The sequence below is a fragment of the Pogoniulus pusillus genome, chromosome 22 (assembly GCF_015220805.1).
Source record: "Pogoniulus pusillus isolate bPogPus1 chromosome 22, bPogPus1.pri, whole genome shotgun sequence".
NCBI lineage: Eukaryota > Metazoa > Chordata > Aves > Piciformes > Lybiidae > Pogoniulus > Pogoniulus pusillus.
In genome coordinates this window covers 1,890,569-1,906,006 of record NC_087285.1, presented here as the reverse complement: position 1 = coordinate 1,906,006, position 15,438 = coordinate 1,890,569, and the positions used below count along the sequence as shown (strand labels likewise).

General features: G+C 51.7%; 2 protein-coding genes across 4 annotated transcripts in view; both read right to left on the bottom strand.

Annotated features, from left to right (window-relative positions):
* The window catches only part of LOC135185089 (protocadherin gamma-A4-like), a 223,480-nt gene that overhangs the window by 192,492 nt on the left and 15,550 nt on the right, over positions 1–15,438 (bottom strand). The window contains exon 1 of one of the 3 annotated variants that reach the window (XM_064161443.1): positions 1,733–4,177. The exons of the other annotated variants lie outside the window; for them this stretch is intronic. Coding sequence (XP_064017513.1) covers positions 1,733–4,177 — 2,445 coding nt within the window. Of the gene's footprint in view, positions 1–1,732; positions 4,178–15,438 lie in introns of those variants that run through there. 3 annotated transcript variants of the gene reach the window in all.
* Positions 4,197–9,378, bottom strand: LOC135185455 (protocadherin gamma-B5-like). Its single transcript, XM_064162224.1, has 3 exons — positions 6,890–9,378; positions 5,485–5,631; positions 4,197–4,436 (listed from the first exon to the last, which is right to left on the bottom strand). Exons 1-3 carry the CDS (start codon positions 9,350–9,352, stop codon positions 4,197–4,199), a joined length of 2,850 nt encoding a protein of 949 aa, XP_064018294.1. The 5' UTR covers positions 9,353–9,378.

Genomic DNA, 15,438 nt, shown 5'->3' with positions numbered 1-15,438 from the left:
ATCTTCAGCCAGTGAAAATTCACAGGAAACCTCATGCAGACAAACTGATGAACCTACAACTTTGCAAGTCAGAGTCTGAGGTAGGCAATATCCCAAAATCACATGTTCAGACTAATTTAATGACTTATGAAAGTCTTTCTCTTTACAGCTGTAAATATTAAAGGCACGTACAAACAGACACATATATAGCAGATGTGGTCATCCTCACATTATCAAAACAAAGACCCACCTCTGGATCATGACAATAAGCATAGTAAGAAGTTAACACAACCAGAAAGAAAGGGACCTCAATATACTCTTCTAGAAGATGACACTTACAGATGGAGCACAATTCAGGTATTTAGTAGGTATTTAGTTGATATTTAGCTCTTCTAGAAGCATCCACAAGAAAGGAGTACCAGATTTCTTGGTGACTTCAACAGCTCTTAGAATCATAGAATCATAGAATCAATCAGGTTGGAAGAGACCTCCAAGATCATCCAGTCCAACCTAGCACCCAGCCCTAACCAATCAAGTAGACCATGGCACTAAGTGCTTCATCCAGTCTTTTCTTGAAGACCCCCAGGGACGGTGCCTCCACCACCTCCCTGGGCAGCCCATTCCAATGCCAATCACTCTCTCTGTGAAGAACTTCTTCCTAATATCCAGCCTAGACCTACCCTGGCACAACTTGAGACTGTGTCCCCTTGTTCTATTGCTGGTTGCCTGGCAGAAGAGGCCACCCCCCACCTGGCTACAATGCCCCTTCAGGTAGTTGTAGACAGTAATAAGATCACCCCTGAGCCTCCTCTTCTCCAGGCTACACAGGCCCAGCTCCCTCAACCTCTCCTCATAGGATTTGTGCTCCAGGCCCCTCACCAGCTTTGTTACCCTTCTCTGTACATGTTCCAGCATGTTCCAGCCCAGCTCTCAGAACTCACAACTCTATGACCTCATAACTTGCAGGAGCTTCTCAACCTTCAGAAATCTCAAGTGTATGATATCAAGGAGCCTTTTGCCCAGACCATTGCTCTTCAAGATTCACCACCATCACACCACAGACTTCAAGCAGATCTCTGTGCTAAAAACACATATGTCTGTTCACAAACACTTTTATCTATGGAAGAAAAACAAGGGGTCTAAAAGAAAACAAGGAGCTGTCTTCCAGACAAGGCTCGGTCAGTGACCAACTTCACAGGATCAAAAGCCCTTTCCTTTTACCTCACTCTGCAGCTTGGATCTCTCCCCTCTTGCCCACATATGGCTCTTGTCATAACACGACACATCAAGATCTATTTAAATAAGTCACTCATAAGAGCTGATGAACCAACAAACGCATCTCCCATATCCTCCAGCAGTCCTTCACATGCAGCCATGAACATATTTCCTCTAAGAGTTAAAAAACTCATGATTGTCTTTCACCTTAACAACACATACAAAGGCAAACACCCACTGGCTAAAAAGGCAATTCATTGCTTCAGAAGAGCTTAAACCGACAAGAGGACACAATGAAAAAAGACCTAGCACGGATAAAAGCAAAAGGACGACTTCTAATCAAATTCAAGCCAACAACGCTCTACCAATGTCCCTGCCTCCCACAAAAACTGTCATACTGAGCCACTAAGGTCACCTGCCGGCAGCAATAACCGGCATCAGCCAACGAGGTGCCGCAGAAATCTGTCTTCCCTGTTAAGAGATAGCCAGAGCATGTTAGCATGTCGGAAAGAGGACAAAGGCAGAAGGAATCACTCACCGGGACAGCGTCGGCCTCGAGTAGACGGGCGCCAGCAGGATCTTCCCCAAGCAGTGGGGCAGGCTCGTCGGGCAGTGGGCGGGCCGGGAGAGTGTCGCAGCAGCTGGCGGCAGAGAAGCGGAGCTGGCTCTTGCGAGAATCGGCAGTGAGAGACATCTCATGCGAGTAGGAGCGCAGGAAGGCGCGGACGCCGTCGATGCCCACGAAGTGCGTGGCCGGGACGCCACGCAAGACCCCGCCCGCCGGCGGAGGCAGCTGCGAGCGGCGCCAACTCCTCAAGCGCAGTGCCAGCAGCAGTAGCAGGAAGACGAGGAAGAGGCAGGAGACAGCTGCCACGGCCAGCACCAGCCAGCGCGTCAGGCTGCCCGCTGGCTCGCCCGGCACTGCTGCCGCCGCACTGCCCACCTCGGCCAGCATCTCGGCCACGCTCTCAGCCAGCACCACCGTCAGCGTGGCCGTGGCAGACAGCGCCGGCCGCCCGTGGTCCTTCACCAGCACCACCAGGCTCTGCCGGGCCGCGTCGCGGGCCAGCGGGAAGCGCGCAGTGCGCACCTCGCCGCTGTGCAGTCCGACGCGGAACAGCCCCGGCTCCGTCGCCTTGGCCAGCTCGTACGACAGCCACGCGTTCTGACCCGCGTCCGCGTCCACCGCCACCACCTTGGCCACCAGCGACCCGGGCTCCGCCGACCGCGCCGCCAGCTCCACGCCCGACCAGCCACGGACACCGGCCCCGGACACGGGCGCCGGCGCTGGGTACAGCACCTGCGGCGCGTTGTCGTTCTCGTCCACGATCACGATCCGCACCGACACGTTGCTGCTCAGCGCCGGGGAGCCGCCGTCCTCCGCCGCCACCCACAGCCCCACTTCGCGCACCTCCTCGTAGTCGAAGGAGCGCAGCGCGTACAGCGCGCCCGTCTCCGCCTGCACCGACACGTACGACGACAGCGGCACGTCCCGCACCCGCCCCTCGCCCAGCCGGTACCGCACGCGCGCGTTCTGCCCCCAGTCCGCGTCCCTCGCCCGCACCGTCAGCACCAGCGCGCCCGCCGCGTTGTTCTCGGCCAGCCGGGCGCTGTAGCTCGCCTCGCTGAACACCGGTGCGTTGTCGTTAACGTCCAGCACCCTGAGGTTCAGCACCGTGCTGCTCCACAGAGGTGGCGTCCCGCCGTCGGCCGCCCTCACTGTGACGTTGTACTCGGACACTTCCTCTCGGTCCAGCTCCTTCGTCGTCACCACGCTGTAGTAGCTGCCCTGGGAACTCCGGAGCTGGAATGGAACACCAGAGTCCAATGAGCACCGCACCTGGCCGTTGGCCCCCGAGTCGCGGTCCTGCACGTGCAGCAGGGCCACCACCGTCTCCGGCGGCGTGTCCTCAGAGATCTCACTCAGTGACGAACGCACGGAAATCTCGGGAGTGTTGTCATTGACATCTGTCACTGTGATTGCTACTTTCGCAGTGTCAGAAAGTCCACCACCGTCATCTGCCTGCACTTCCAGTTCGTAGGAGTTTCCCTGCTCAAAGTCTAAGCTCCGATTAAGTGTGACTGCTCCTGTCTCGACGTTCAGCTGAAAAATCTTCGAGGCTTTCTCCGTGATTTTATTCAAGGAGTACTTCACGTGCCCATTCATCCCCTCGTCGGCGTCGATGGCTGTGACAGTGACGAGGGTGGAACCCACAGGCACGTCCTCAGGGACACGCACAGTATATTCCGCCGGGATAAACACAGGTGCGTTGTCGTTCGCGTCCAGCACGACCACACGGATCCTTGCTGTGCCCGTCCGAGAGGGCTCTCCGCCGTCTCTCGCCCTCAGCACCAGATCATGAAATACTCCCTCCTCCCGGTCCAGTGCCTTGGCCAGCACCAACTCAGGACGCAGATCGCCGCCGGGTCCTGCCTGCACTGCCAGCGAGAAATGATCGTCGCCACTCAGCTCGTAGCTTTGCAGGGAATTCGGACCCGCGTCCGGGTCGTGAGCCTCGGCCAAATGAAACCGAGATCCTTTGGGTTTTGTCTCACTGATTTTCAGTTCCTTTTCTGACTCTCGGAAGCTGGGGGCATTGTCGTTAATGTCCGTGATTTCCACTGTGATTTCATAAACCTTCATTTCCCCCTCCAATATCAGCTCACACCGCAGCACGCATTGCTGCTCGCTGTCGCAAAGTTGCTCTCTGTCTATCCTCTCGGCCGTCACCAAATGTCCCGTCCTCCCGAGCAGAGAGAAATACTGTATTGTACCTTCCGAGAGAAGCCGGACGCCGCTGTCACTGAACGCCGTCATCTGTAGCCCTAGGTCCTTGGCCACGTCGCCCACAAACGTGCCCTTGGGCATCTCCTCGGGCACCGAGTAGCGCAGCTGCCCCCAAGCCACCTCCCATACCGACAGCAGGACGCAGCATAGCAGGGCCCACTCCCGCCGCCCCCAGCGTCTCCCGACCGCGCACATCTCGGCCGCCTCACCGCCGTCAGGAATCGAGATCCGCCTCTGGCTCCGATTTCCCTCTGCGGGCCTCTGCCGCTCGCTGCCGCCGTCCCCTCTGGCTCTCTGCAGCTCTGCTGGAGGCAGCGGAGACGCTCGCAGCGCGGTCGGACTCCGAGACAGCCAGCGAGCGGGCCGGGCTGCGGCGGGCGGGGCTGGCTGCAACGCTCCGGCTTCCTTCGGCTCCTTCTTGGTCAACAGCGGCGCCCGCAGCCTCCTCCCGGCACTGCAGCCGCAGGACTCAATGCTTTCGGAGGCGGTAAGAGATCTCATTATTGCAATATGATATTGAGAACCCTGGCAGCCTTATCTCAACAGTGGTAAAGTACAATATACACCACAAATTCCACAGCTTTCGTCGCTTCTCGTGACTGAATTACTTTTCCAGCACCCTTCAGGAAAACAGGACGGCAATGCAGCCACCTGGCGTTGCCCATAGATAACTTGCTCATGGCTTTTAACTTTGATAGGAGATTCTGTTACCTGAATATGACCCTGCCAGTCCGATCGCAACAGTTCGAAAGCACAATATCCACATCTTTCATACCTCTCGGGATTTAAGTATTTCCCCCTCCACTGCAGATCAAAATTGCATGATACAGCCACAGCAATCCCCCTCTTCTTGCCACTACAGATACCCAGTTCTCTGTCCTTCGTTTCCCATGTGTTTTGGTGGCAATACATCGTATTATCCTAATATAATACTTAGAACAGTTCCAGCCCTCTCCCCTGTTTCCGTTACCAAAGCATTCCGCACGGATTTTTGTCAGAAATGAAGGAAAGTTGAAACGCAATGACTCATCTAATTATGGAATCTTCGTTTTAGTAGGACACCTTCACACCAAAACACCTTCGAAAGCCAGAAAACAAGAACAGTTGATCAACACGCACACTGAGGATCATTTGTAAATGAGCACGGGCACATTGCCTAATTGCTGTCATTAGTAAATCGCTTGTAGTTGTGGAGTCGTCATCGTTCTGGATGGAGGCCTCTAGCTGTTAGAGGCAGACACCACTACTGCAGAAAGTGGCTGAGGGACTGAGCGCTTGCATGTAGGATCTCTTTTCAAAGCGGTTTGCCAGATTCAAGGATCACTCTTTGGGAAAAGAAAATGGGAAATAAGAGGCCCTGAAATGCACAGCTGCTCGACTACGCATAGACTGCAGGTAAAATATCTCAGGAAATGCAACCAGAATAAACCCGGATACATCTGGTCTGCCTGCTCACATTCTGTAGCCTAATCTAAGCAACACCAGGGTGACTGCATCCATACCACATGGCTCGCTCTTTCTGCTCCCGATATTCCTCTGATCTCGAAGCTAGTTTTTAATCGGATGACAGCAATGCCTTGCTTTATTGAAGTCACTGAAGTAATTACAGTATCATTAAACTGGCGGAACACGTACGGATGCAGCGAATACTGAGATAGAAAAGTTAGCGGACTTTTAAGGGTTGATTTCCCTTTTTAACAGCCCACATAATTTTTCAGGATTTATAGACATTTACAATTCGGCAACGTGAATGAGTAGGAGCGGACGTTCATTTACTCATAAACGAAGGAACACCGCAAAGTGTTAAAAACTATTAATCTAATTACTGAATCTTCACTTTGGTAGGACACCTTTTTACCAAAACACAACAGGACAGCAGAAAAGAAACACAGCTGCTCAACCTGAAGCCCGGATCACTCGTAAATGTGCGCATTCCAATTCCTAATTGCTGTCATTAGCAAAATATTTTGTCGTTATCAAGTCAATATCAGAATGGGCCTCTAGTTGTTAAACAGGCAGGCACAACTGCAGCAAAAATTAGCTGAGGGACCATTTAGATTTCTCCTATCAACACATTCTACCAGATGCAAGGACCCCTCCCATGGAAAACGGAATGAGAAATAAGAGTTCATGATATATACAGAGTGAGTTCTCCCTTTTATTCAATTAAATCTGATTCATGTATGTGAAAGGCAGATCAGGAAAGGCGGAAAAATGTAAACTCCTACCTAGAGGAGGAGAACGAAAGACTAATTGCACGAAGAACATCCAAAATCATGTCTGGTTAAAACGTATCCGTCTCATTAGTGCTGCGATTTCTGAAGCAGCCTTCTCTAAATGATCGAACGGCACTTGGGGTTCCCCAGGGAGAATAACAGAACACAAGGAACAAAAAAGGTTTAGCTCCAGCTACCACAGAGATCCAAGCATAAATCTGAGGTATATAAAGCGTCTGCACATTATCCCGACAGCGTCATACAGCGCTATTAATGTATCGAGCTCACTACTACTGACTCAAGCAACCAATAAATTCCACACCTTCATCTAGGAGGATCAATCCGTAAATTCTTTTGTCTTTCATGAAGAATGTAAGTACTTTCCAAAAAGGAGCATAAAGCGTACACCACATTTTCCAAGGTACTTCATGCAGAATGATTATTCACAGAATTCACTGTAAAGAACTCAAACGAGAGTTGAAGCAAAAGCATTCGACCAAACCTGTGACAATGGAAGAATCAAGAAATGCCCTACTGCCTGACCGGTCGGAGGGGAAGGAGGATACCCCGTTTCTCACCCATCATTCCTTCCTTCACAGAGGCATGAATTCATCCAAGCCGCGCAGAAATAATTCAAGGTAAAAGAGCAAAAGAATGAAAAGTAAGAAGGAGAATGCTCGGGCTTACTGACCTGTGGTGCATCGGAGGTGGCAGCTAGGTCTCCCCCGTCGGCGTTGTTACTCGGGTCTTGCTTTCCACAAGGCTCCTCCCCAAGCAGCACTTCCGCGGGAAGGCTGGGAAGCGGCGGAGGCAGACAAGCAGCCTCGGTGAGGGTGCGTCCCGGAGCCACGCACAGGTTGTAGGAGTAGGGCAAGGTGCCCTCGCAGAAGTCGGCCGGGAAGGCGGCACTGGCCAGAGAGAAGCGCTGCGCGCCCAGGCAGCGCAGCACGGGCGGCGGCCCGGCCCTCCGCAGCCGCGCCAGCAGGGCCAGCAGCAGGCTGAGCAGGAAGAGCGCCGAGAGCAGCGCCAGCGCCAGCACCAGGTAGAACTGCAGCTCCGCCGGCGACTCCACGCCCGCCGGGCGCTCGCTCAGCTCCGGCAGCGCCTCCTGCAAGCTCTCGGCCAGCACCACGTGCAGCGTGGCCGTGGCCGACAGCGCCGGCTGCCCGTGGTCCTTCACCAGCGCCACCAGCCGCTGCTTGCCCGCGTCGCGCTCCGACACGGCCCGCGCCGTGCGCACCTCGCCGCTGTGCAGCCCCAGGCGGAAGAGCGCCGGCTCCGCCGCCTGCACCAGCTCGTACGACAGCCACGCGTTGCGCCCCGCGTCCGCGTCCACCGCCACCACCTTGGCCACCAGGTAGCCGGCCTCTGCCGAGCGCGGCACCACCTCGAACGGCGCCGTTTCGCCTCCTGCCGCCGCTGCTGTCGTCGGCCAGAGCACCCGCGGCGCGTTGTCGTTGCGGTCCAGCATGAAGATGCGCACCGTGGCCGTGGAGCTGCGCGCCGGCACCCCGCCGTCCTGAGCCCTTACCGCCACCGCAAACTCGCGGCACTGCTCGTAGTCGAAGGAGCGCTGCGCGTACACGGCGCCGCTTTGCGCCTCCACGGACACCGGCGGTGGCGCCTCGCCTGCGCTGCCTCCCTCCAGCCAGTAGCTGACGCGCCCGTTGGCGCCCGCGTCCGCGTCCCGAGCCAGCACGCTCAGCACCTGCGCTCCCGCCGCGTTGTTCTCGGCCACGTAAGCGCTGTAGACCTCCTCCTCGAACACCGGTGCGTTGTCGTTCACGTCCGACACCTCCAGCACCAGCTCAGCGCTGCTCGACAGCGCCGGGCTGCCCCGGTCCCTGGCCACCAGCGTCACGCGGTGCTCGGCTGCCTGCTCCCGGTCCAGCGCGCTCGCCGTCACCACCTTGTAAGAGCCTCCCGACGACGCCACGAGCGACAGCGGCGCCTCTCCCGACAGCTCACACCGCACCTGACCGTTCTCCCCGGAGTCACGGTCCCGCACTTTCACCAGCGCTACCACAGTGCTGATGGGAGCGTCCTCGGGCACCGGGCTCGACACAGAGGTCAATATCACTTCCGGTGCGTTGTCGTTCACATCCAGCACTTCAACCTCCACCTTGCAGTGTGCCACCAGACCGCCCCCATCCCTTGCCTCAATGGCCAAGGTAAATGAACGCGTGTCTTCGAAGTCCAGCGCTTCCTGCAGCGTGATGGTCCCTCTCTCCGCGTCCACCGTAAATTTCTGAAGCACCTTGGCCGGCGTTTCTCCGAAGCTATAGGTGATACGAGCGTTGGTTCCATAGTCTGCGTCTGTGGCCGAGACGTTCAGCACCATCGAGCCCAGAGGCGCGTCCTCGCGCAGGCTCACGCGGTACCGGTCCTGCGTGAACACGGGAGGGTTGTCGTTAGCGTCGGTGACGTTGATGTAGAGCTGGGCGGTGCCGCTTCGGGGCGGGTCGCCGCCGTCCAGCGCCGTGAGCATCAGACGGAGGCTCTGCTCTCTCTCCCGGTCCAGGGCTCGGTGCAGCACCAGCTCCGCGAACTTGCTCCCGTCCTCGCTCTCCTTCGCCTCTACCTCGAAGTAGCTGTTGGCTTCCAGTTCGTAGCCCTGCAGGGAATTGCTGCCCACATCGGCATCTTCGGCCATGCCCAGGTAAAAGCGGGCGCCGGGAGGAGTCAACTCGTTGATTTCCAGCTGGAAATGGTCTCGTAAGAAGCGCGGCGCATTGTCGTTTACATCCTGGATGGCCACTTCCACGTGCAAAACGTTGAGCGGGTTGTGTAGTAGAACCTCGAAGCTGACGGAGCAGGTCAGTGTCTTGCCGCACATCCCCTCCCGGTCCAATCTCTCACTCACGTACAGGTTGCCGGTGTCTCCGCTCACGCTGAAGTATTGCTTCTCGGCGCTGAGGCGCAGCTTGCGTGCCGGCAGCTCGGCCGGGCTCAGCCCCAGGTCCCGCGCCAGCGGCCCCACCAGCGAGCCTCTGTCCAGCTCCTCGGGAATTGCATAGCGGATCGGCTCCGGCTCCGCCCGGCAGCACAAGCTTAGCAGCAGAGTTAGCAGCAGCAGCACTCGCTCGGTTACTCGCCGCCGCCCAGAGCTGGGGCTCCGGCTTTCGCTCGAGTTCGGGCTCTGCCTGCCCGCCATTGCTTGCCGCAGTCGTCTTTCTTGCCCCTCGGACTCTGTAGGGCAGGGATCTAGGTCCTGGCTCGGCCGCCGCTGCTGACCGTGCTGCCTCTTTTCCCTGCTGCCGGTGCCTCCGCCTGTCTAGCAAGCGTCGAGCGAGCGAGTGGCCTGCGGCCGGCGGAAGCTGCGGCAGCTCCTGCTGCGTTTCCGACTCCATCTACTCCTCACATTGGGCAACAGCGGCACCTGGAGGCGCCGCGATGCCACTGCAGCCGCCTGATGGCCTCCACCATGGGAACTCGAGATTCCGAGCTGTCGGCATCCAACTTTGCCATCTCTTATTTTATAAGCTTCTGCGCTTGTATAATGCAAATCCAGAGGCGTTTAGAAGAGAGATTTGATGTCAGGTGCTTCAGGTCATCTTCTTATGTCGGAATGAAACAGTCAGTAGTAAATATTCGTGGCAGAGAAATAAAGGAACTCAGGTGTTTTTAGTAAAATGATGATGGAAGTACAAGAGCAGTGGGCACCTACCTCTGCCGTTTGGCAGGTACTAACCCAGAGAAGTCTGGAAGTACTGGCTTAGTGTGAGTCCAAGGGCATTTTAAACTGAGATTCGCTGCCAAGTGCTTTTGGTCACTCTTGGAACTCACAATGAGGAGCTGAAGAACAGTTTAAAACCTATCAGAGCTGCTCTTAATAAAACGAAGAGGAAGGGGTTTTATCATACTGCCAGGCATTTTCAATCCTCCTTATTTTACCTGGGACAAATACAAAGAAAGAAAAATCCGTGTCGGGATAAACAATAAGTAATTTGGGAAAAAATCAAAACAAAATTAATTTCATTCTTTTCACAACGAGCCTTGAAAACGTTGCTAGCTTTCCAGCATTTGTTTATTTTGTTCTCTGGTGTTTGAGCCACTGTTGATTTTCCCTTTAGGGAGAAGAGCAATTGCACTGTGAGTGTAGCACTCCAAAGGAAATGTGTCCATCTCTATAGTAAAGCAGCAGAATATCCTTTACTATTGTGTTTATGACATGCAAAAACTATTTTTTTGCATGTTTGAGGGTCTGACAATGGGAAAGTCCAAGCCATGCCTAGTTTTTCATAGAACCAAAGCTTGGAAGACAAGCTTGTTAAACACAAGTTTGCCCTCCTATGTGCTGTGCATAGGCTCATGTCTCCCTAGACCAGGTGACTCAGAAGGCAAGAAGTAGAAACACAGAGGGTTACATTTCTTAGGCCAAATTTAACAAGCAGAAGGAAGGGAAATTATATTGCACCACAACTGAGGGAGAGTCATGATGAGCAGGGAAATGACCTTCTCTTCCTCTGTAGACCTACCACCAGCAGATATCTCTTTAGTTTTCTTTCTGACCCTACACAACTTTCAGATCTGTCTCTGACCCTCACATTTGGAACAAAATATGTCACAAGAGTGTAACCACTGTGATCACAGCAAGAAAGGATGCACATTTGCTCAATCAGATTCTGTGAAGAAATACAATTGTAAAGCACAGGAATGAGAAATGTCAGATGTAAAAGAGGAGAGGTCATGCAACAAAGACACCAAAGGATAAGCCAATATGGAAATCTCCTCCACTCTTTTGTCACATGCACTGTTACACAGAGATGTCATTATTTCTGAAGTCATGCCTTTGTCTCCTCTCCATACCAAAACATAAATACAAACATAGCTTCGCATCTCCTGCCTTTCACAAAAACTGCAGGACACAGAAGTGAACAATACATGGCCAAAGGAAGATAAGTAACTACTTAAAAGTAAACTTACATCCAGAGGGAACAGTGAAGAGAAAGAAAGAGGCCTATGAAGACAAAGAGCCACTAAAAGACCCAGTGTTGTAAGAGAAACTCGTCAGAAAGTCTTCATATTCCTCACTGAAGATGTTGAAATGAACTTCTGAGAGGATCTGCCAGTCACTGAGGTTTCAAGTACACTCTGGGCCACATAGAATGGTCTGGGTTGGAAGTGACCTCCAAAGGTCATCCAAGTCCAACCACCTCTGCAATAAGCAGAGCATCCTCAATTAGATCAGTCCAGAGCCCTGTTGAGCCTCACCTTGAATATCTCTAGAGATGGGGCACCAACCACCTCCCTGGACAACTTGTTCCAGTGTACCACTATCCTCATGGTAAAGAACATGCTCCTAACATCCAATCTAAATCTGCTCTCCTTTAGTTTGAAGCCATTGTCCCTCGTCCAGTCACTGCAGGCCTTTGTAAACAGTCTCTCTCCATCCTTCTTGTAGTTCCCCTTCAGGCACTGGAAGGCCACTACTAGGTCTCCTTGGAGCCTCCTCTTCTACAGGCTGAGCAATCTCAGCTCCTTCAGCCTGTCCTCGTAGCAGAGGTGTTCCAATGGCCTGATCGTTTCTGTGGCACTCCTCTGGACCTGCTCCATCAGGTCCATGTCCTTCCTGTACTGAGGGCTCCAGACCTGTATGCAGCACTCCAGGTGAGGTCTCACCAGAGCAGAGCAAAGCAGCAGAATCACCTTACTCAATCGGCTGGCCATGCATCTTTTAATGCAGCCCTGGATGTGATTTGCCTCCTGGGCTGCAAGTGCACACTGTCTGCTCATGTCCAGCCTCCTCTTCATCAGCACTCCTTGAGTCTTTTTCCACAAGGCTGACTTCATTCCCTAGTCTATGTCGTTAGTGAGGATAGTTCTGTTCCAGGTGCAGAACCCTGCACTTACTCTTGTTGATACAGCAGCAGTGTGTGTCATTTTTAGGAGATAATCATGGTTTTCCAGCATTTTTTTCTACTCTGTGGCCTGAGCACCTGCATGCAAATATGGAGCCATAAATGTAAACACCTAATCATGGGCCTCTTTCTGAAGATAGGCCATCTTAGGCTATGCTTATAGCCTAAGATGTTCACAGCTATGTTCACATAGCTGAAGACTTCCAAAGGAAGATAAAGATTTGTTGCAAAGCAACACTCAGTTTCAAATGCAAAATCAGTGATTTGTCATTGGAATGGGCTGCCCAGGGAGGTGGTGGAGTCGCCATCCCTGGAGGTGTTCTAAAAAAGACTGGATGAGGCACTTAGCACCGTGGTCTAATTGACTGGACAGGGCTGGGTGATAGGTTGGACTGGATGATCTTGGAGGTCTCTTCCAACCTGGTTGAGTCTATGATTTCATGGCTTTCCAAGAAGCAAAGGGTTGAAGGAAAATCTAATTACAACTGTGAAGAATGGCACAGACCTTAGCACCAGGCACGAAATCAAACCGTTGCTCAGACAAAATCACACTTATTTCCCTCGTTCAAAGCTAGCCTCTAATCCTCTTTGCTCTGCATTCACAGCCTTTAGTTGCACCTCTGACAACACCAAAGATGCTGTGTATGTATCAGACAAATATACAAGAGTCTGCTAGTCAGGGATATCTTAAGGAAATAAAATATTATCAAACCCTTTGTCTTGGCAGGTGAACACCTTCAAGCTTTGGATGGAAACTGCTCTTCAAGCACTGAAATTGTGACATCTGATAATGTTTTAAAGGATGCCAGACACAAAGAAGCCCAGCTTGAGACCTACACAGAAGAATGAAGGCAAGAATAGGAAAGTTCTAGGAATCATGGATTAAAACTTCTGAATCTGTCAACTCTAGTATGTACATGAGAATGATATTGAGATGGTAAACAGTCTGCAGAAGGCTCACTCCCACAGATCATGGTCATAGTTCTCCACAGTCATTTCTTTTGATAATCAAGCAAGGAAAACACATGAAACCACAGCTGCAGGCCTTATCCAACAACTTGGAGAAACTCAGCTTTTACAGCTTCCTTTTACCCATTACATACTATACCACATCCAACTCTTTCACCTGCCTTATGTCTCTACTGGCAGAGCCCAAATATCACAGAATGGCAAAGCTGCCTCTGCAGACAGACACCACTGAAGAAAAATGCACACACAACTCCTTAGCACCTGGGGATCCACCATAGGTACATACAAAGAGATGTTTCTGTTCATCCCACACAATTTGAAGAGACCTCAAATGTTCAAAGGGCCATGAGTAATATGGAGGTCAATTCAAGTCTAGATCATCCAAAGGCAACATCATCTTTCTCCAGCACAACTGCAACTTGGAAGACACCATCACATCAGTGCAAAGTTTGCATCTGTGCCAAATACTTAACCATTCACAGAAATCATCATGCAAGTGGAAAGTGATGAACTCACAACCTGGCCAGATGAAGTCTGAACAAAGTGATAGTGCAAAGCAAGACATTTTCACAGTCTCATTTTCTGTGGGTCATCTATAAACCCTGGGAATAGGCAAAGCACGAGCCACGTCTCCACCAGCACCCCATCACACAAAACACCTAGAAGAGTCTCCTCAAGCCACTGTAGATAGCAATGTTGCTGCTGATCTTCACCATCTGTGGATAGATTCCAACACTCCATTCTTACTATGCAGACAAGTGTGTCTCTGAGAGGACACATATGGCTATGAAATTCTTCCTCTGTGCAGCTGTAAACAACAAAGGTGTGTGCAGGAACTGCCTCAGCACTCAGGCAACTGACACAGAGGTGAAATTTCCCATGTGAGCAGACACTCTGAGGTCGAGTTGTAGTTCATGACAACAAGCAAGGTCAGAGAAATATGCAAAACTCAGTGGGTCAGGTGAAATAAGGCTTCTTTAGGCCAGACTTACTGAGGACACACAAATTGCATGCTGCTCCACTAGGAACATCGGTGTGCTAACTAAGAGAAGAACATAAATGACCATCTCTTCTTCTATGGCCTGCTCCACTCTAACAGATCTCACAGAATCATAGAACTTTAGAGGTTGGAAGGGACCTCCAGAGATAAAGTCAACCTCCCCACCAAGGTCAATCTCCCCTGAGTCTTGTGTCCAACACTGCAGGTTTGTTTCTGACCTTCTTATAGCTGGCAAAAACATACCATGAGTGGCTAAAGCACTGTGGTCACACATACATTTATCTGCTTGTCAACACCCCAAGCAGAAACAGAAGGATTCTAAAGCAGAGGAACTATAAACATCCAAAATAAAAGAAGAGCAGTCATCCAATAAAGAAGACAAGGTCATCAGACTAATGTCTTACGGGGAATCTCCTCCCCTCTTTTGCCACATAGAGTGTTCCACAGAGGTGCCACTTCTCCTAAAGTAATGGTTACATCTGTTGCCCCCAGCAATCGTGGAACACTAAGAGACTCTCACATCTCCTGCCTGTCACACCCGCTGGCAGCAATACACAACGCACTGCTAAATAAAACTGTGCTGCTAATTACAAGCAAACCAGTGTAGACAGGAAACCAAGAAAACAAAACCAAACCAGAAATCAGACAACCAAGTCAAGGAAGCATTAGAAATGGCAGAGAAACTCACCAGGAAGTCTTCTTGGTCTTCACTGCAAGTGCAGTCTCACTCTGGACTACATAGTAGGTGGCTTCTTTTAGAGAAATAGTCATCAGATCTCAACAAGTATTTATTTTTCCTCTGTGTCTTGCTCATAAGCCACTGCTATAAAGCCCTAAGTGTAAACACCTTCTCAGGAGCCTCTTTCTCAAGTTTGGTCTTATGATGGTGCAGCTTAGCTGCATTAGCTACACACAGTGCCAGCAAACCAAGCATCAAATCAAAAACACCTTAATCCAACTACAGGATGTTGGGCAACTTGGAAGGCATGTGACACTCAAGGCTTAACATCAATTGCAGGTTTATATTCAGGAACTAAAACCAGGAATCCATACTTAAGAATCCACAACTTGACCAATCACATTCCAAGCTGGACACTATGCAGACCACAGCAATTCACCTTGGAAACTGACAAAACATGTGCCACACCTCTAGAGTATCTCCTCACACACAGCACCCTCCACACTCCTCTCAAACATTTCACTGCTCACATTACTATCATTAATTTTCATCATTCATGAAGAGACTCCATGGAAAGAAAATATGCTCAAGGAACTCCTGTAGCTCTTGTCATAACAAGGGCAGTCACATTTGTCTACATAAGCTGATAGTAAGAGCTGATGTGATGATTCAAAAAACACATCTCCTGTTTCCTCCAGCAGCCTTTCACGTGCAGCCAAGCACATTTCCTC